The sequence below is a fragment of the Callithrix jacchus genome, chromosome 13, assembly GCF_049354715.1.
Source record: "Callithrix jacchus isolate 240 chromosome 13, calJac240_pri, whole genome shotgun sequence".
Classification (NCBI taxonomy): domain Eukaryota; kingdom Metazoa; phylum Chordata; class Mammalia; order Primates; family Cebidae; genus Callithrix; species Callithrix jacchus.
The window spans coordinates 98,082,808-98,105,043 of record NC_133514.1 but is presented as its reverse complement, the minus strand read 5'-3'; the positions used below and the strand labels follow the sequence as shown (position 1 = coordinate 98,105,043).

The window sequence follows — 22,236 nt, the reverse complement described above, 5'->3', positions numbered from 1 at the left end:
GTGCTCATGCAGCCATTTTCTGAACTTGATTTGGAAATGCTGTGAGGGCTGAGTATTACTGCTGTTGTCAGTTCAAATTACATGTGCACGAAGCGTTTTCATCTGAATCAGGCATCCAGCTTATCTCTTTTCAAACACTTCCTACTGTGGACCATGGAAAGAAAAACAAGGGACTCCTTGCTCATTTAGTTGGTTCAGATTCCCTACTGCCCCTCTCCAAGAGAGAAAGACCAGGATAAGGATTTCTGCGAGCTCTGGGGTCCTTTAAACGACTGTGTTATAAACAGTAGATAGAATATTGGCACAGTTGAACTAGTGATCTTCCTTCAGCCTGTGTTTACAGTCTACATTTCTTTCATGGCTTTCCTTAATTTGATAATTGCTTATAGTGTTAATCAAGAGGAGGAAAATGGAATTTTGCAGTGAGATCTAGTTGTGTAGGTATGAAAACCACGTTTCTCATTATCATCTAAAACACAGGAGCACACAGCTGACACAATGCATGTGGCTTCCTAACTCTAATAACAGTGGCAAGAAGGGAAGCAGCCAAAAGAGCACAATCAATTCCAGTTACCTGGATGGAGCTTTGGGAAAGTATAAATAATCTAAATTCAAAATTTACTTATTCTTTTTTTCATCATGGTTGATGTGGACTCAAAAATATTTGCTAAAATTTAATTTCTTTCTTTATTCTCTTTTTTCCCTTTCCCTACTGATTCATAGAATTACCAAAAGTAGAAAGCCAAAAAATAAAATAAAATAAAAAAGACAAACACAGACAACCCACAACATATACTAAGCCTGAGTCATTAGAAATTGGTTTCTGAAAAATATATTCATATATAAAATCTCAATTTCTGCTCCCATGTTCTGACTCTGCTATTGCCATGTAATTGTCTGTGAAGTTTGATGGGTGCCAGCTCTGTGGGTGCTCAGGCAAGGCAATTTAGCTTATAAGTGCTTTATCCTATGGAATACAACTTGATCCCACTACCTGCTAGAGGAGTCACAGATGGCCAGAGAGTAGCTTTTTGATATTCTCAGTCAAGTCTATGTCCAAGCAGAGCAGAGCCTGCTTCATAGCTATTTATCTTCAGTGTCCTGTGTGGCATAATGGGGCTCTGGAGTCTTACCCACTGGATCCCCAGTAGCAGTGGAATGTGTAGGAGGCCTAGCAATAAGGGCGAGCTATGGAACATGTAAGCCAATCATTTTCTCTAACTCTTTTTTCCTTTGCATTCCCAGATGCCAGGATCTTCAGATGGAGATTTCCATTCTTCAGGAGCAGATCTCTCATCTGCAGTTTGTGATTCACTCCCAGCATCAGAACCTGCGCAGTGTCATCCAGGAGGTCAGATTAATCTAGTGTATTTCTCTGGTAGATGGTATGTTTACAGTGTGGAGCCCAAATACAAGTGGCTTGTCTGGACTTTAGAAGCAGAGACTTCTCTCCCTACTGACATACCCTTTTTGGTTTCTCATGCAGTATGGCTCTGTTTTCAATGCCCTCTCTTATTTGTAACACCTACACCTGTAATGTTCTCAATGAAGATAGCTTGGAAAATTATGTATAACTGTGGTTTTTTCCTAATGTTTCAGTGATTTTCTCAAAGTCTTTTGAGCCAAATAATGTATACTGGTCTTTAGACAAATTTATAGATCAGGAGATTCAGCTCTTCCTTGAGCATAAAATGATCTGTTTTCATAACCTCATGATTTATTTAGGAGGTGTTTTAGGGTAGGCATGTAGCCTGGCCCTTCTTCTCTGAGAGCAGCCTGACAGGTGGCAAAGCATATGGGATTGTGGTAGCAGCCAGCTAGATGATGAAGTGTGTATTTAAAATCTACTTCAAGGTATGCTGGAGAGGATGAGGAGAAATAGGAATGCTTTTACACTGTTGGTGGGAGTGTAAATTAGTGCAACCATTGTGGAAGACAGTGTGGCAATTCCTCAAGGATCTAGAAATAGAAATACTATTTGACCCGGCAATCCCATTATTGAGTATATACTCAAAGGATTATAAATCATTCTATTATAAAGACACATGCACATGTTATGTTCATTGTGGCACCGTATACAATAGCAAAGACTTGGAACCAACGCAAATGCCCATCAAGGATAGACTGGATAAAGAAAATGTAGCACATATATCGAATATTATGCAGCCATAAAAATGATGAGTTAATGTCCTTTGCGGAGACCTGGATGAATCTGGAAACCATCATTCTCAGCAAACACAAGAACAAAAAAACAAACACCGCATGTTCTCACTCATAGGCAGGTGCTGAACAATAAGAACGCATGGACACGGGGAGGGGAGTATCACACCCTGGGGTCTGTTGGGGACTGGGGGGCTAGGGGAGGGATAGCATGGGGTGGGGAGATTGGGGAGGGGTAACATTAGGAGAAATACCTAATGTAGGTGATGGGGGGATGGAGGCAGCAAACCACCAAGGCATGTAACAATCCTGCAAGATCTGCACATGTACCCCAGAACTTAGTGTGTGTGCGTGTGTGTGTGTGTGTGTGTGTGTGTGTGTGTACATGCATTGATCTGCTTTTGGGTGTCTGTTTCAAAATTTAAAACCAGACTTCTATTCAATTATTATACTGCCAAACAGAAGTCCTCCCGAATAACTCCGGAGCCTTCCTGACATACATATAGCATTTGTGCCTACTTGGCTATGCCCTCACTAAAAGGCCAGAGAATTGAGTAGTGGAATTTGAGAGCCAGGAGGGACTTTGGGGGCCACTCCACACCCTCTTTTTACAGAGCAGTTTAATGACAGCTAGTGGTGGCAAAGTTGTCTTAGAATCCATGTCCCCTCCCTTCTTACACCATTTGAATCTCATCACCCCACCTCCCAATTCCACATTGCCTCTTGGCAAAGCAGGCTCACCTGATCATGTTGCTGATTGACAAGTCTGTACCTCAGGGAGCCTCTGCACACCAGGCAGCAGCCTTCATCCTGTCCACCAGCAGCTGCATCTGCAGGTTGAGAACATTAAGTTGCTGAGACGCAGAAGGGCAGCCAGTGCTGCTTTCACAGGACGCACTCCTGCTGAACTTGGTTTAAACAGGTTATCCAAAGATTAAAGTGAATAACAGCACCAGCTGAGGGCTTTCAGCCCCAGGTGTCAATTTGGCCTGGTATTTTCTGTTGCCTGCTGAGTCTGCTAATGCTTTGGGATTTATTATTTTTTTAATTTGATGAATATCTTTTGACCTCAGAAATCCATACAATTTCTGACTTAAGTAACTATTTCCTGTGGTCTGACAAGGTTTTTCCTATTGTGTTTTCTAATTCTCAGATGGAAGGATTAAAAAATAATTTAAAAGAACAAGACAAAAGAATTGAAAATCTCAAAGAAAAAGTTAACGTACTTGAAGCCCAGGTAAGGAGGGAATCTGTCTTACATTTTGTGGTGAGGGTGTGAGTGGTGTGTGTATGTATCTGTGTGCATGAGGATGTCAGTATCAGTGAGCCTGTGTATGAAAGTGTGCAATTGTATGCCTGTATAACACTGTGAGTATGTCTGTTTGGGATCAGGCATGTCATTGTGTCTGCCTGACTGTGTATGCTGTGTCTGTCTATGTTTAAGTATATGTGCGTGTGTCTCTGTGTGTATCCAAGTGTCATTTTGTGAGTGTGTGTATGTGCATCTCCTATGCATAAGAAATTAGCGCTATGGAAAAAAGGAGTGACAATTTAATGATTGCTAAATTATGAAGCGTTTAAAAGATTTTATTATGTTATCAAATTACTAGCATTATTAATGTTAAATATTATTAATGTAATTAAATGACTATGAAAAGTTTGTTTAAATTTTCCAGAATACTTGCTGTAATGGAGAGACATAACCTCTCTTGATACGGACTTGAATCAGAAGCTTACTCAAGTCCACTCTTGGGTAAATTCCACTCTAGCCAGATGGCCAGGATTCCTGTGTCCTGCCTTTGTTCCCAGGCATGATCCTTTCCTGGTTTGGGATGTCCTCTTTTCTTCTTCCTTCATTCATATCCATCCTGACCTCCAACCTTTGCCTCCAGGCTTACCCACTTCTAGAAGCCTGTTGTAATGGCCTTGCTTTTTCAGTGTTTTCAAACTGAGCACAATACATTCTAATGTCCTAGGATAAGACATGCTTTTCCTCCCTCCCATTCAGACCCCCTTTCCTCAGGACCCCTGTATTAGTCTGTTCTCACGCTACTAACAACGACAAACCCAAGACTGCGTAATTTATAAAGAAAAAGAGGTTTGTGGACTCACAGTTCACACACTGGGGAGGCTTCACAATCATGGCATGATGGAAGGTGGAAGCCGTGACTTCCATTGGCAGCAGGCAAAAGAAGTGTCAGCAGGGGAAATGCCAGAAGCTTATAAAACCATCAGATCTCGTGAGAACTCACTCAGTCATGAGAACAGTATGGGGAAACTGCTGCCATGATTCAACTATCTCCACCTGGCCCTGCCCTTGACACGTGAAGATAATTACAATTCAAGGTGCGATTTGAGTGGCGACACACACCAAAACCATAGCAACCCCTTGCTGGCACTCAGCTGCCATCCTCTGCTGACAATGCCCCTGCCTTGCAGGAAGTGCAGTGAAGCTGCTGCCAAGGCTGGAGCTCCTCTGAAGACCTCACAGCAACTCCACTTCAGCTCCATTTCTTGCTGTGTCTCTGCTTCTGTCTCTGTTAAATGTCGCATCACCCACTGCCTGGAGCTGGTAACCTGTTCTACTCTGTCCCTCAGTATTTTGATTTTCTGCTCATTGTCACCTGCCAGTGTAAATGTTGTCCAGTCCTGTGGACTGTGGAGATGCCCTAACTTCCCACTGGAAGCCTTATCATCTTTTAGAACTGTTCCTTCCACTACCATGTTCTTTCTGCTTTCCCCAAACAGAAGATAAAAAATCATAAGAACAGTTTTTTGCATCTGAATTTTTAGACTCATTTTCCATTTCTATTTTCCTGGCGGACAACTCTTCTTGGGTTTTGAGGATAGACCTCATTGAACCTCACACTCTTGTTAGATTCTCACCCACTTCAGGTAGTATGGGACTGATTAACACACTGCTCTCAGCTCTGTGCAGCTAAAAATGCCTTGATTGTGGAATAATTGGCTCAAAACTAGTGTTCACCCAAGTGCTCAGTAATAGCCGGATAACTTATATCAGGGGACCTTCAGATTATGTGATTCATGTCACAGTGGAGCCTCCTATGAAATGTTCTCTAAAGACATTTCTTCACTCCCTTTCTCACTTAGAGGCAAATGTTATTTGATAAAAAATATTTTTTCTTGTATTATTACATGTAGCAATATATTTGAGACAGAGTCTCACTCTGTTGCACAGGCTGGAGTGCAGTGGCATGATCTTGGCTCACTGCAACCTCTGCCTCCCTGAGTCAAGTGATTCTCCTGCCTTAGCCTCCTGAGTAGCTGGGATTACAGGTGCATGCCATGTCACCTGGCTAACTTTTGTATTTTTAGTAGAGATGGGATTCACCATACTGGCCAGGCTGGTCTCAAACTCCTGACCTCAGGTGACTTGCCCAACTCTCCCTTCCAAAGTGCTGGGATTACAGACATGACACACCATACCCAGCCTATTTCTTACACTTTGTATGTAACTGACATTCATTCATTCCATATAAGTTAGGACACATGGATATACAAATAGAACAAGAAAATCACAGATAAAGTACCATCCCTGGGTACCAACTCAGCACAGTTGGGTATATATGTGTTTTGTGGGAATCTGTGTGCCTGTTATATACCTATGTATACATATTAACTATGGAATATATATGGCGCTACGCTATGCCTATCTATTGTATTCTCATTTTTAAGCTTTCATTTATTTTTTCATTTTTCCACATCACAAAATTATGTAATTACTTCTACACTTAATTACTGAGTGGTTACTATGATATAGGCACTAAATTCTGGAAAACAATGTTGAACAAAGTAGACAGGAGCCCTGCTCTCTAGAACTTACTGGCTAGTGAGTGAATTTGAAATGCCTTTTTGTTCTGGACTAAATTCTTATTGAAACTGTTCCAACAGTCAATCAGCCTATTTTGGCTCCAATAGCTTACTGCTTTAATTATTGTACATCTGTAATGTGTTTTAATTGGAGAGCTTGTTTTAGGGTTGGCATTGTTCTCAGATCTTTCACTTCATATGGTTCTGGGCTCTGCTCATACCTAATTAAGTGCCCATTCTTATCACAAAGTCAAGGTGTCAATGGTACTACTGCCTCTAATTCAATTTTGTGTTCTTTAATTGTGTCTATTTATTTATATTGTTCCCAATGAGGGTTTTATTTTCCTAAATAAACTGACAACTTAACCCAGATACTGTACATTATCCAGCTGGCCTGTTGGTTAAACAGTTAGACCAGGAAGACGTATTTGTTTCCATTGTGCTCTGTTTGTATATTCCAAAATTCAGCAAATAATTACTGACTATTCAGCAATTATGTCACAGAAATAGATGTGTATCATTCTCACCTTGTGACAGACTCTCTACAGTAATATGACGGCACCTCTCAGTGTTGTCTTTGATTCTCTGTATGTAGCTCAACCCAAGCCAGTGTTTTTTTTTTAATTTCTTTCTTCCTTTTTCCTTTCTTTTCTTTTTTTTTTTTTTTGTGATGGAATCTTACTCTGTCACCCAGGCTGGAGTGCAATGTTATGATCTCTGCTCACTACAGCCTCTGCCTCCCAGGTTCAAGCAATTTTCCTACCTCACACTCCCAAATAGCTGGGATTATAGGTGCCCACCACCACACCTGACTGATTTTTGTATTTCTAGTAGAGACAGGGTCTCACCATATTGGCCAGGTTGGTTTTGAACTCCTGACCTCAGGTGACCCACCCACTTTGGCTTCCCAAAGTGCTGGAATTTAGGCGTGAGCCACCGCACCCAGCCTTAAGCCGGTGTTTTCTAACACTTCTATAAAAAAAAATGGTTTCAAATAATAACAGTATCTGATGGGTGACTTTATGTTCTCAACATTTATTTTCTTTAATAGATAAATCTTTCTTTCACAGTAGTGAATGTTACCGTGCCCATTTGAGCTTTAAAAAGTCCAAGCCATATTAATTTATTTATTCAGTAGATATTTTGTGTGCTTATGATGTGTCAGGAAATGTTCTAAGTGCTAGGTATATGGCCATGAATGTGACAGATTGTCCCTGACTTCATCTTACTTATACTTTGAGAAAACAGACAATAAACAAGCAAGTATACAGCTTCATTAGGAAGTGCCAGTACTCTGAGGAAGAATGGAAAATTGTGAGGAGTCATAGAGTAACAGGGATTAGGGAGGGCATCTCTGAGCACGTGATGTCGGATCAGGTATCTAAATATGTAAATATAGTGACCTTGAACCATAGTGATTCAACTTATTTTATTATCTGTTTTTTGGAGACAGGGTCTCACTCTGTTGCCCAGTCTGGAGTGCTGTGGCATGATCATGGCTCACTGCAGCCTCAACCTCCCAGGCTCAAGCAATCCTCCTACTTCAGCCTTCTGTGTAGCTGGGAATACATGTGCACACTACCATACCTGATTAATTTTATTTTAAACAAGTTGTAGAGACAGAGTTTCACTGTGTTGCCAGGGCTGGTTTCAAACGCCTGGGCTCAAGTGATCCTCCTGCCTTGGCCTCCTAGAGTGCTGGGATTACAAGTGTGAACCACTTCACCCAGCCCCAAAGGAAATAAATTTCTATCCTATTCCTAGTGAATGCCTTATTATAAAGCTTTTAAACTGGAATAAAATGTGCAGGGGTACACTATCTTGCACTGCAAATTTAAGGCCACTGCCCATTTTGGAATTCCTGAAATAACAGTGTGCACTAATTCAGTTTATGAAATATGATGATCAGAGCTCGAACAACATTTTAAACACATCAACTTTGTAAACCCTGAAGACAGCATCACTTTCTCATTCATACTAAAATCATTTGTGTCTGTTTAGTCATGCTACATGTGTGGTTTTCTTTAATCCTCAAAGCTGCTCCAGGAGAGTTATTATTGACTACATTTTGCAAGTAGAAAAACTGAGGGTCAGAAAAGTTGAGCAACTTGTTTAAAATCACTCAGCTAGCAGGTGGCAAAACCTGCATTTGAGTCTGCTTGGCTTTGCAGCACATGCCTCCCCGCCAATATCTGCTTATCTGGATATCTGGGTGATACGGTTTAGCTGTGCCCTCATGCTAATCTCATCTTGAATTGCAGCTCCCATAATTCCCATGTGTTGTGGGAGGGACCCAGTGGGAGATAATTGAATCATGAGGATAGTTTCCCCCTTACTGTTCTTGTGTTAGTGAACAAGTCTTATGAGATCTGATGGCTTTATAAGGGGAAACCCCTTTTGCTTGGTTCTCATTCTCTCTTGCCTGCCTCCATGTAAGACGTGTCTTTGTGTCTCTTTTGCCTTCTGCCATAATTGTGAGGCCTTCCAGCCATGTGGAATTGTGAGTCCATTAAACCTCTTTTCTTTATAAATTACCCAGTCTTGGGTACATCTTTATTAGCAGTCTCAGTACAGACTAATACACTGGGTGATTAAATAAGTGTGTGTGTGTGTATACATGTTTGTGAAATACATATGTGTATCCAATCTATTTTTAAACACATGGTTATAACATTAAATTTGCATGGTCTTTTATATTGATTTTAGTCATTGTCACTGTTACTGTATTAAATATTTTCTATTTTACTTCTAGCTTCTAAGTCATGGAAACACTTTTTTCCTGTGGTGGTCTTTCTATCCTAACAGTTTTTTTTTCCTGCCTATGGGTGATAAAATTGACTCATATAACCCTATCTTTAAAAAAAATCATTAATTCTTCTTAACCAGTTTTAAATACCACCAGAAAATTTCTGCTTAACTCTACCAAAATTACTTACCTCCTGTTTTTGCATATCTTTCTTCATCTTAATTTACAGCTCTGACACTCGTCTTATATTTATTGCATTTTTAGTTTCTTCACTAAGGACCTGCTCCTAGGGAAATGCATCTTCAGAAATTACCCCATTTTCTAAACTTTGAAGATTATCCTACTTTATATAAGCACCATCATCCTTAAAATTTAATTCTTGGAGTGTGTTGCTAAAATATTAAGTATGCAAAAATTATATTCTTTTTGAAAACTATGTGAATAAACTATGCTTAGATCCATAATAATGGCAGGCATATTCTGGCCAGTGATTTGCAGTTTTTAAATAAAACTCATGCATATACTCTCCTAGTTAAGGGAAAAATCAGAAAAGTCTATGAATCAAGACTGAATACCTAAATCTGGTAGATGAAACAAATCAGCATGGAATTTAAAATAAATTAAAGAGGGTCTAACATAATAACTCTTATGCTTTTGTATTGTTTGGTACTGAATTGGTTGAGAAACTGGGAATTTATTCTGGGAAAACCTAAGTAGCTTTTACCTAATTGACCAGTCGCAGAGTATTTTCATTCCAATGGTGCTTGTCATCAAGAGAGTGCGTTTCAAATTGCTTCATCACGTGTAAGGTACTGTAGAGAGGGACTTTTTTCTAGGCACATGCTTGGCCTATAATATGTGCCTGCACTTGTTTGGAGTGTATAATAGATTTATATTCATTATATGAGGAGATCTGTATCATTAATTGATCAAATCTCAAGTACATTTCCTGGGTGAAACTTAGCTTCACTCTTGAAATTTCACAGTGGAATGATGACTGCATATGAAGATACTGGCCCCATCTTTCAATTATTATAAATGAAAAATGCTAAGAGCTAAGAAGGGGCACAATTCAAGACTGACTCTGAACCATTGACTTACTCCAAACCATCAGGTGGAATTTCAGAAAATATCTTATAGGCTGGGTGCAGTGGCTCTCACCTGCAATCTCAGCACTTTGGTACCCTAAGGAGGATGGATCGCTTGAGGCCGGCCAGGAGTTCAAGATTAGTCTGGCCAACATGGTGAAACCCTGTCTCTACTAAAAAAAAAAAAAAAATTGGCTGGGAGTGGAGGGCACATGCTTGTAATCCTAGCTACTCAGAAGGCTGAGGCAAGAGAATCGCTTGAACCCAGGAGGTGGAGGTGGAGGTTGCAGTGAGCCATTGATGTCTGTGGTGGGCCATCTGGAGGGGCCACTGCCCTCCCACTGGCTGCAGCAGGGAGGTGTGGTCAGGGCTGCATGCTCCATGGAGCCCACAAGAGCCCCACCCCCACTGGGCACAGCTCCACCTGCCCGAACTGTGGCTGTAGATTCAGGAATCCCTGTACTCTTAGGGGCCTGTACTCTTAGGGGCATGCTCCATGGAGCCCACAAGAGCCCCACCCCCACTGGGCACAGCCCCCACCCTGCCCTTGCAGGCTCGGAAGTGCCTGTGCCCACTGCTTGGTTTCTCTGCTGTTAGCACCCTCTCCAGTCTCAGAGCAAAATTGGGTCCAAGCCTGGTCACTGTCACAGCCCAGCTGGGTATATGCATGGTCAGGATAGTGCTGACATGCCAGCTCCTTCCTGCCTCAACTGCCTCTGGACTTTGGGCACCAAGCATGGGAGGTCCTAAAGGCTAGGGGCCAGGCTGCCAGTCCCTGTGGACTGGAGTGGGAACTTGTGTTGCCTTTTCTGGGCCCACCCATGGCTGCCCATGGACCAATCAGCACACACTTCCTCCTTTTTGAGGCCAAAAAAGCCCCAGGTTTACCCCCTGCCTGCCAAGAGGAGGTGCCCACTCTAGGGCTTCCTCTCTGCTGAGAGCTGCACAGATGATGGGACAGCCAGCTGTAGAGAGGAGCTACCCTCCCTGTTGATAGCTGAATACTTGTTGGGATTACTTGCATAGCAGAGAGGAGCTACCTTCTCTGTAAGGAGCTGGACATTCATTAGGACACAGCTCCTGGGTGCAGAAAGGAGCTGCCCGCTGCAGGTTTCCTGTGAGCTGTTCTATTGTTCAATAAAGCTCCTCTTCATCTTGCTTGACCTCCACTTGTCTGTGTACCTCATTCTTCCTGGTTGCAGGACAAGAACTCAGGACCCAGTGGGTGCCTGGGTTAAAAGAGCTGTAATACAAACAGGGCTGAGACATGCCCCTTGCTCACCATGTTGCAGGCAAAGAGAAGGAAAGAGCTGTGGCCCTTTGGGGATCCCAGACCTGGGAGCTCCCTGAGCTAGGGCTGTGACTCTCTCTTTGAGGTCTTGTGGTTTCTGGCATCTCCAAGCTTCCAGGTGCCACTTTGTTCCCTGGTGCCAGCTGTGGAAGCTGCTTGTGATGTGCCTGGTCTGGCTGCAGCCTCAGCACCCATGCCAGTACCTGGAGCTGCACACCCCACTGTAGCAGCCGGCATGTTTGACTGTGCACAGTAGCAGACCCCATGCTTGGTCACACACCCCTCGCCATTCCACATCTGACTTGTCCTTGGCAGACATGAGACCTAGACCAGTAGCATGCAGCCTGCCAGGGTCAGTGAATAAAATGAGCCCAGCAGACCCAAGCAAAACTCTGGCAAAGGTGCCACCAGCCACAAAGATTTCCAGCCAGATAAAAGACACCCTGTAACGCTGAGATCACACCACTGCACTCCGGCCTGGGGGACAGGATGAGACCCTGTCTCAAAAAAAGAAAAAACAAGAAAGAAAGAAAATACCTCTTAAACTGTAATTACATGATGCTCGAAGCCTGTTTTCCTTGAAAGGGAAGGGAGCTGGTGTTGCTGTTCATCACCTGTCATTGTTCCACCCAGCCACCTTTTAGTTCCAGACACTTTAATGTGGGTGTGTCCTTTAAAGACCCCTGGCCTGCCAGTGCAACTCACTGGCAATTCAGCATTGGTCATGATCCTTCACAGTTTTAAGTCTCACTTTCCAGATCTGGGAAGTAAAATTGCTCACTTGGCTGTGTTGTAGAGAAAGCACTGGCTCTGGATGGGAGTGCACAGCCTGGCATTGACCTCTGCCATGAATAGGGTGCGGGGCACTGGAAGTCTTTGGAATTCAATTTATAGTTATGAAAATGGTACTTGGGGCTGAGCACAGTGGCTCACACCTGCAATCCTGGCGGGAGGCTGAGGCAGGCAGATTGCTTGAGTCCAGGATCTTAAGACCAGCCTGAGCAACATGGTGAAACCCTGTCTCTACCAAAAATTCAAAAATTAGTTGGGCATGGTGGCACACACCTGTGGTCCCAGCTACTGGGGAGGCTGAGTGACATCCTGATGGTTTCAGCCTTAGAGTTGGAGGTTGGAGTGAGCCGAGATTGTGACACTGCACTCAGCCTGGGCGACGGAGCCAGACATTGTCTCAAAAAAAGAAAAAAAAGGCACTTGGACTAAAAAATCATAACCAACTCCTTTTAAGTCTTAAAATCTGTGCCAGGCACTAGCCGAGCATGTGACATATTTTTTATCTCATTTTAAATCTGTGAAGAAGGCTTTATTATATCCGCAATACAGATGACGAAAATAGGCACAGAGAGGTTAAGTATCCTAAATGAGGTCACATAACCAGTAAGTGGCCGTGCCAGGATTTGTACCTGAGAACTTGCACCCTAACCATTCCTTTTCTTAGCTGTTGCATGAACTCCCAGACTTACGAGAGTGCTTCCAGATGTAAAATATTATGTTCATATTCTGTTTCTTCCAACAACTTACACAATGTGGGCAGGCATGTATTGTTCACCACTAGCATAGATATGAGGAAACTAAGGCTTCATAAGAAAATGGAGGCTATAGAGGCCATGAACTTATATTAATAGTAAAAAGCAGATGGGACCTATTTTCATGGGGTTTATAATCAAGAGATCTCAAAAGAAAGATGAACATGTGATCGATATTGTGGGTATCTTTAACAAGGTTCTTTAAAAGTTCTTCTCATTTGTCTATATTTTTAAAACTCTGTAAAATAAAATATAGATACTTCAGCTGTTGAATTTCAGATGCTAAATCAGAATACTATATTTTAGTCCCTTGGTAAATTATGCATTTTTTAGGGAGTATCTGCATCTTCAGAGATAATATTTAGTGACGTTCAACTGGCTATTGTCTTTGTTCTATAGTAGAATTGCAATAACAAACTTACTGTCAAGGGGTGAGGCAGACGTTGGGTTGAATAGAAGCATTGAGGAGGTAGCTAATAAATATGTTAGTGATTTGATCTCTGCATTTTTTTTCAATTTTAGAATAAAGAACTAAAAACCCAGGTAGCACTTTTGTCTGAAACTCCTAGGACAAAGGTATCTAAGGCTGTTTCTACAAGGTAAGGTCTTTGTCTTCTTCCACCCTGTCTTCACAACCTGTGTTGAACATGTTTGACATTTAACCCACTCGAGAAAGATTCCAGTCTGTCAGTACTTAACGTAATCATTTGTTTACTATCGGTCTCCCAGTTCCTATTAAGAACTGTGTTAATCTTGTTCATCATTTAATCTTCAAAGCCTAACATAGAAATACTAAATAAATTAATGAACAAATTTACATTACCTCTTTTCTTCTTCTTTGCCCTAAAACAAGCCCAATCTCAACTCCAGCATCTAGACATTACAGGTCATCTCCTTCACTGTCTTTCTTCTTCTGGTGCTCCTATTTTTTGTGCCATTGATGGACATTTTAAACTTTAATTATTGGCATTTATTGAAATTGCTATGTTGTCAAATCTAATAAATTATTAATATAAATGTCACCAGGGCAAGAATAGTTCTTTTTATTTCTTGCATTGGTAAGAACAAGGATCTTCAACAACCCCCTAATCATGAATGATTTCAAGTGATGATGGTGACCTACTAAAGAAATTGAAATGATGATTGAAACCATCTAAGTCATTTCCTTAAGTTAAATTTTTGTTGTGGTTGTTGTTGGCAGAATCAGAATCTAGGCTCATATCTCATTTCCATAAACCCCATGAAATTATCATTTAAAAGAAAACATAGTCTAATTACATGTATCATTTAAAAAGTGATTAAAAACTTCCTCTTCTAGCAGCTTTTGAATTTCCCAAGCTAGTCCCTCTAGGGAAGAATCTCATTTTCTAAACCTCTCTTCAGTCCAGTGCCAGAGGTGGAAAAATCAGACCCACTGTGATTAGCATCAGTCTAAGAATTCAGGAAGATTCATCTCTCTCTTTAAAACTGCCTGAAACAGTATTTCACTTTGCTTATGCTGTGTGTAATTACAGACTAGAGATGAAACTATTATGATTCAAGTCCTCTAAAATCTTTTGGCCTCTGCATGCTAAGTTATAAACTCTCTGGGCACTAGCCCTGCAACTTCTAGAAAAGAAAAGAAATGAAGCCCCAGAGGTTCCCCAGGAGGAGATGAAATGCCCACATCTCAGAAGCAGGGAGAGTAAAGTCACTTCAGTTGTGGGAGACATGAAGGTTTGGACTAGGAGGGCAAGCGTAACATTCCAAGGGAAGGAAGAATGATCAATGTTTTGCTCCCTTCCATCTGTGCCATTCCCATTAGGGTGGTGAAGCACTGTGGCCAGTCCTAGCTGCTTGAACACTGGAGGGAATGGAGCCATAATGGAGCGGACAAGGAAACAGCTGGTTATCTTCATATTGTGACTACTCTAGTATTGAATGCTGAGACTCTGGCCGGTATATAGGGGTCATGTTGGAGAAAATTACTTCTTTGGCCAACTCTTTAGCTACAGCTATTAATTAGTATTTAATTAATAGTTAAAGGTTTACTGTTTTAAAGACTTTTCTTCTCCCTGTGACTTGGGAAAGGTCAAATGGGGAAATTTCCTAATTGAAGTGGTGACAGTAGACTGAGCATCCCCTTTGTTCTGTGATTTTTGATGGAAATTCTAGTGTTAATGGTGTAAAACAGCAGTCCCCATTTTTTTTGGCACCACGTTTCATGGAAGACGGTTTTTCCATGAACCAGTGTGGAGAGGATGGTTTTGGGATGATTAAAGTGCATTACATTTATTTCTATTTTTATTACCTTGTAATGTACAATAAAATAATGATAAACTCACTGTAATGTAGAATTAGTGGGAGCCCTGAGTTTGTGTTCCTGTAACTAGCCGGTCTCACCTGGGGGTAAGACAGATATTCCGGCAGTAGATTCTCATAAGGAGCACACCACCTAGATCCATGGTATGCACAGTTCACAGTGGGGTTCGCGCTCCTGTGAGGCTCTAATGCCATTGCTGATCTGACAGGAGGTGGTGTTCAGGAGGTAACATGGGTGTTGGGGAGTGGCTGTAAATACAGATGAAGCTTCCCTCTCTTGCCTGCTGCTCACCTCCTGCTGTGTGGCCCTATTCCTAACAGGCCATAGACTGGTACCAGTCCATGGCCCAAGGGCTGGGGACCCCTGATATAAAGGTAGGACTCACATTTGCAAAATGAAATATGACCCATCGGCTACTTAAAACATGTAAGTGGTAGTTTGGTGTGGTAAATCTGGATTCATGAATACACAGTGAAATTAACTCTAGGGAGAGATTTGAATATAAAGAGAACTGTTAAGACTGAAATTAGAAAAATGTGTACACACAAAAATTTAATCCTAGCAAATCTCCACACATTCTCTCAGGGAGTACAAACAAGGTTTTTTCTTTTTTACTTGAGCATTAGAACATATAGGCCCGTCTTTCCTTCCCTTCCCTTCCTTCCTTCCTTCCTTCCTTCCTTCCTTCCTTCCTTCCTTCCTTCCTTCCTTCCTTCCTTCCTTCCTTCCCTCCTTCCTTCCTTCCTTCCTTCCTTCTTTCCTTCCTCCCTCCCTCCTTCTCTCAGCGCTTCCTCCCCTCCTCTCCTTCCCCTTCCCTGCCCTTCCTCTCCCCTCCCCTCCTCCAAACCAGCCCCTCTCCTCCCCTCCTCTTCCTTTCATTCTCTCTGTTTTTCTCTTTATGACAGGTCTCACTCTTTGGCCCAGGCTGGAGTGTAATAGCATAATCATAGCTCACCTTAACCTCGAACTCCTGGGCTCAAGAGATTTTCCCACCTCAGCCTCCACAGTAGCTAGGGCTATGGGCACACCATCATACCTGGCTATTTTCTTTTTGTAGAGAACAGGGTCTTGCTATGCTGCCTAGACTGGTCTTGAACACCTGGGCTCAAGTGATTCTCCCATCTCAGCCTCCCAAAATGTTGGGATTACAGTCATGAGCCACTGTGTCCAGCCTGATGTTTCTTGAGTGGTTTGCTTGGGATTAGGGGCCATGTTGTTAAACAATAATAAAATATCCACATGTATATATGTGTATGCATGCATATATGTCTGTGTACATATATATGTACATATATATATATATCCTGTAAGTACATATGTACTTACAGTTTTAAATACTAGAATCTCAGAGTGAGGAAATAAATTCAGGCTATGCAAAATGCACTGAATTAAAACAGCCTGAGGGAACGATAGATCTGTGTTTTGTCATCTCCAGCTCACTCTGGGGAACCTCTTCACCAGGTGGAATGGCAGATACAGGCTCTTCCTCTCTCTGGCTTCCCTCATGCTCCCTCATTCTTGTCCTGTTACATCTAGCAGAATCTGCATACATTAAATGCTTTCACAATGAGATTCTACTGTATATCATGGGGAACTGGTCAGAATACATCTATTAACACATCGCTTAGAACAAAGCAGTTAGTTCAGATTTGATATTAATGTATTGTGTTAGTTGAGTATGGTGGTCTAGCCATGATCACTAGAGTTTAGCATTCTCCATTTTGATCATCGTGTTGTCTTTTCTACAGCGAATTGAAGACCGAAGGTATTTCCCCTTATTTCATGCTGATTCGGTTACAGAAATGAACTGGCTGGCTGAAGATCTGATTTAGAAAGACTGCGTAAGTCTTATTTATTCTCTGAAACACAGCAGAAACTTCATGTTAAAATGGCACAATGCCATTATTTAAATTAAACTTATTACATACCAATGGCTTTGCAAGAAGATGACATTTTAGAAAATCAAACAAATATATAAGTAATGGAAGGACTCTTCAAAACTTACCAAACAGGTGAAGGAACCAGGTGCCTTCCCATGACGGTAGACAGATTCTGCTTTAAATTTAAAAAAAAAAAAAATCTGAATCTTGTTTTCAATTTTTCTTTCTAATGGGACTGTTTTAAGATTGTCAACTCTGAGTTTTTGATAGTGGTTTCTAAATGTATAAATAGAAGGGAGAGTGTTTATATGTATAAATGAGCATATATTTTCTGCATATATATGTATGAAAGGCATACGTATGTATAAATGAGCATGCATATTTGAAAGTTGACTTTTGGATGATAAGAAAGATCTCACAGTGACATAAGTTCATCTCCTGATCCATTGTTTGTGGCAGAATTATACTCAACTGAATTATGGGCAGGAGAAAGAGCCGATTCCTTTTAGCTAATTTCCCAACCCGTACGCACCTCTGAAGCTGACTATCATGGCTGCCTCACCACACCTTAGAGAATGACTGTTCTTCAGTAGTTCTGGGATTAAACATTGGGTTCTAGAGGTAACCTATGTTCATAAACACATAGGGGTGCACATGGTATCCTCTGCCTTTGTGACAAATTTTCTTCTTGATATTTATTAATAGTATCTAAATAAAATATTGGGGGGAATAGAAAAATAATGGTGTTAGCCCATACTTCCATGAAAATATATTTATTGTAGGCTCAAGGGAATAATGGCTGCTGTTTGCAGCCAGGAAGAAACTGAATTCATGAATTGGAACAGTGTATCTAGTGTTTTTGTGAACGTGTGCTTAAATTCTGATATATGTCTTCTTTATAGGTGGAGTTTGTGATTGCAGTGAATAAGACCTAACTTGCAGAAATGCAGACATATACTCAGGAAAGAACAAACTTTATTTAAATGTATAATGAGAGACTTGGTCCCTCTAAAGGATGAATTTCCTTTGGGTCTTTGGTCTTCCTTTCTAGTATAAAACTTTAAATATTTGCTCAGGAAAGATGTTTCAAGCCTTTCATTGTGGAATGTGAAATATCAGTGTTGTCTATAAAATATTTGAAGGTGTATAAAAATGAGACAATGTAATATATTTACAAATTCATCCAAGTACTGTAATGCTTGATTTGTTGCATAACTGTGTATGAATTTTATGCTTCATGGTATCTTTGGAAACATTTTTATTGCTTGCTTATTTTGAAGGTAAAAGTTATCTGTTAACATTTAGGGTATAGTTACTCTATGCCAGGAAGAAGTCTAAGTCCTTTATTTGTATTAATTCCTTTTATCTTCCCCAAAGCCCTCATAAGCAGATAGTATTATTCCTGTTTTACAGAGGAAGATACTGAGAGTGGTTGAGTAATTTGCCCAGCTGCTAACTGTAAAGCAAATATTTGAACCTTTTGACATGGCTATTGATATTCATTCTACTTGCTCACATGGTGGTCTGAGAAATTTCCCAGCGAAAGAAATCTCTCTCTTTTTGCCACTTTAATAAGCACATGGCTTCCTGGATGACTGCTTGTGTTATCCTATGGATGACAGTAAGAAACAACACTTACTGATAAAATCAATGTTTTGCTGAAATGAGTTGACATTCACCAGTTGAACTACCATTGTGAGAACTCAGTTCAGACAAACTTCCCTGCTAAAAATCTGTGTATCATACATTTATTATTTATGACTTTATGTCAATTTCTTTGTAATACATTTTCAGGCACACTTGTAGGAAAATTAGGATCACGAATCCTGCTTTAAGAATTTGCAGTATACTAAGAGAATCTGTCTTTTACTAGGAGATCAGATTCCTTTTTTACCTCATTTATCATGCTGGATTGTAATAAATTGCAGATTTTGGAATAGGCTTATTTAACTGACCTAACAATTTTGATGATTTCCATTAGGATAACTTATGTTATGGTCAAAAGTGGAAAGACATTGTTGGTTTTTATTTTGGTTTCACTATACTCATTTTTGAACATGGAAATACAGTTGTGAAACAACTTATGCAAAAATTGTAACAGTGAGAAAATTATGACAGTGAATACCTCTGACCTAACTAACTATCTTACCTCCAAACTGCCCTTGGTCATTCCTGACTGTGGGCCAACCTACCTTTGGAAGAAATTAACTTTATTGCTTAATAAATGATAACAGCCCTTCCCAAAGCTAAACTGCCTTTGTAAAACTGCCTTTGAAAGGCCACTAGGTTACGAGGAGAGGGGCCTAAATTCTGCTAAGGTATAGACACAGTTAAATGATAACCAGCCATTATTCCAGAGGTCACAAGCTATGCAAATTTCCCTGTCATTCCTGTAAATAACATCACTATTATAGAACCTAAGATTGGCCTTTTGAAATATCTTGTCAGGCTTCTGTGCTTTTTGTTTTTTGTTTGTTTGTTTGTTTGTTTGTTTTTGAGATGGAATCTTGCTGTGTCACCCAGGCTGGAGTCCAGTGTTGGTATCTCGGCTCACTGCAACCTCTGCCTCCCAGATTCAAGCGATTCTCCTGCCTCAGCCTCTTGAATAGCTGGGACTACAGGCACCCACCACCATGCCCAACTAATTTTTGTTTTCTTAGTAGAGATGAGTTTTGCCATATTGGGCAGGTTGGTCTTGAACTCTTGGCCTCAGGTAATCCACCTGCCTTGGCCTCCCAAAGTTCTGGAATTACAGACATGAGTCACCATATCCAGCCCACTTCTGCATTACTGATGACCAGGTGGCCTCACCTGAAGGAGCAGCTCCTCTGTGGCCCTCAACCAAAATTGGACTCAGTTCAGGAGGATTATTTTCTGCATTTCGATGATTGCATCCCCAACCAGTCAGCATTTCTCATTCCTCAAACAGTCTGCCCACAAAACTCTACTTGAAAAACACTAGCCTCTGAATTTTCAGGGAAGTTGATTTGAGCGAGCTCTATGTGTATAGAACTCTTTCTCTACTGCAATCCCCCTGCCTTGATTGGCTCTATGTGGGCAGTTGGCTCAATGTGGGCAGAGGGCAAGATAAACCCACTGGGCAGTTACAGTGGAATATAATACAGATGAGACCTGCTCATGATGTCTCCAGGCTCACTCTGGAAGTCTTTGGATTTGCTGAGAATAAAAATAAGCCATTTCAGAGGACCCCAAAAGTTCAAATTCTTCAAATATAAATGTGTCTTTATAATACTATCAGCCTTATCATTTATTTGTCACATATAGATTGTTTTCTATATCCTTATTATTTCCACTTTTATCATTTGAAATGCTTTAAAAAAAACACCTCTCAGTGAAAAAAAACAACAAGGGGGAATACTCTTTATTCAGCTAAAATAGTATTCTACAAGACATATAGGAAAAGAAACACTAGTTCAATTGTATTCTAAATAAATATACTTCTAATTACACTCTTGAATTTATTGGATAAGAAGGTCTGTGGTGGATCTGAAATTCATACATGAAGTCAGGAAAAGAAAAGAAACTTAGTACGTTGATTACATATGTTGTTACAAATTATCATTATGAAATATTTAAACAATTGCTCTAGTATATCTTTTGAATAATTGCTTATAATATGCCTTACCATAAATAAAATTGATGCTACATTGTGCAAATTATTTTATTTCTTTTTATATTAAAATTATGCTTCCGCAATTTTTCTGCTGCTTTTCCATTGATTCAAATTAACAATAAAATAAATCTACTAAGCTTTTACTCTAAATTTGAGTACAAGATTAACATAAAAGAATCAACATATTAACAGTTGATGAAAAGACAGATAGATCAATGGGAAGAAGGAAGAATCCATAAGTACGTCCATGTAGATGATTGATTGAGTTTTGAAAAAGATGTCAAGACTATCCAATGGGGGAAGGAAAGTCTTCCCAATGGTACCAGAAATACTGGAAATGTTGACATGGGTGGAGGAAAATAAACTGATCCTTACTTCATACCATATAAAATACAATAACTAACCTGAAATGGGCAATATGCCTAAATGTAAAGCTAAAACTACAAAATTTCTAGGAGAAAACCTAGTAGATTATCTTTGCAATATTAAGGCAGGCAAGATTCCAAAATAGCACACAAAGAACAGGAGGCATAAAAGAAAAAAATTGTAAATTAAATTTTATTAACATTCATCTCTTTTGCTTTTTGAAAGACACCACTAAAGAAATGAAAAGTAAGCCATAGAATTACAGAAAGTACTCACAACATATATAGGGTTTGAATCCTGAATACATAAAGACTCTTAAAACATAAATATAATAATACGATAAAAATGGGCAAAAATGATTGAACTATTGCTTCACAAAACGAGATATACAAATGACAAATACACACCTGAAAAGATGTTTAATACATTAGCTGCCAGGGAAATACAAATTAAAACCAATAAGAGATACCACTAATGTGGTATCTAACACTCCAACTCATTAGAAAAACAAAATTAAGATGAGTGGCCATTACTGAGGATGTGGAGAACTAGACATATTTTAGTCCAAGTGGGATGAAAACATAGTGCAACCACTTGGAAAACTGGCTGTTTCTTAAAAAATTAAACATGAACTTGCCATTTGATCTAGTCACTCAATTCCTCATTATTTTGCCTAAGGGGAACAATGATTTTGTCCACAGAAAGAATTGTATGTAAATTTTCATAGATCTTTATTTATAAGAGCCCCAAACTAAAAACAATTGTCCATTAACAGATAAATAGACAAACAAAATGTGATACACCCATATATGAGAATATAACTCAACAATATAAAAGGACCAAATCACAAATATATTCAGTGGATAAATCTCAAATCCTTATGCTAAGTGAAAGAAGCCAGAAGGAAAAAGAGGATATACTATATGCTATCATAATGATAGAGAGCAAATTAGTAGAGTTGACCTTGAACAACATGGCATTGAACTGCAAGGGTCCACTTATATGCAAATGTTCTTCTGCGTCTGCCACCCCTGAGACAGAAAGACCAAGTCTCCTCTTCCTCAGTCTATTCAGTATGAAGACAAAGATGAATACACTTATGATGATCCACTTCCACATAATGAGTAGTAAGTATATATTCTCTTCCTTAGGATTGTCTTAATAACATTTTCTTTTCTCTAGCTTACTTGATTGTAAGAATGCAGTATGTAATGCATACACCAAATATGTGTTAATCTAATACTTAAGTTATCAATAAGGCTTCTGATCAATAGTAGGCTATGAGTATTTAAGTTGTAGGGGAATCAAAAGTTACATGCCAATTTTTGACTTCCTAATTTGGGGATGGTCAGTGCTCACAAACCCTACATTGTTCAAGGGTCCCAGGGAGAGGA

General features: G+C 40.1%; 1 protein-coding gene across 3 annotated transcripts in view; it reads left to right on the top strand.

Moving 5' to 3' along the window:
• Positions 1-22,236, top strand: part of CCDC68 (coiled-coil domain containing 68) — a 67,196-nt gene that overhangs the window by 35,126 nt on the left and 9,834 nt on the right. For 2 of the 3 annotated variants that reach the window (XM_008979850.4, XM_017963480.4), the window contains 5 exons: positions 1,246-1,351; positions 3,314-3,397; positions 13,183-13,259; positions 16,711-16,803; positions 17,745-20,519. In XM_008979850.4, coding sequence (XP_008978098.1) covers positions 1,246-1,351; positions 3,314-3,397; positions 13,183-13,259; positions 16,711-16,768 — 325 coding nt within the window. In that variant the 3' untranslated portion in view covers positions 16,769-16,803; positions 17,745-20,519. Of the gene's footprint in view, positions 1-1,245; positions 1,352-3,313; positions 3,398-13,182; positions 13,260-16,710; positions 16,804-17,744; positions 20,520-22,236 lie in introns of those variants that run through there. The other variant, XM_008979851.5, reaches the window with a different exon arrangement.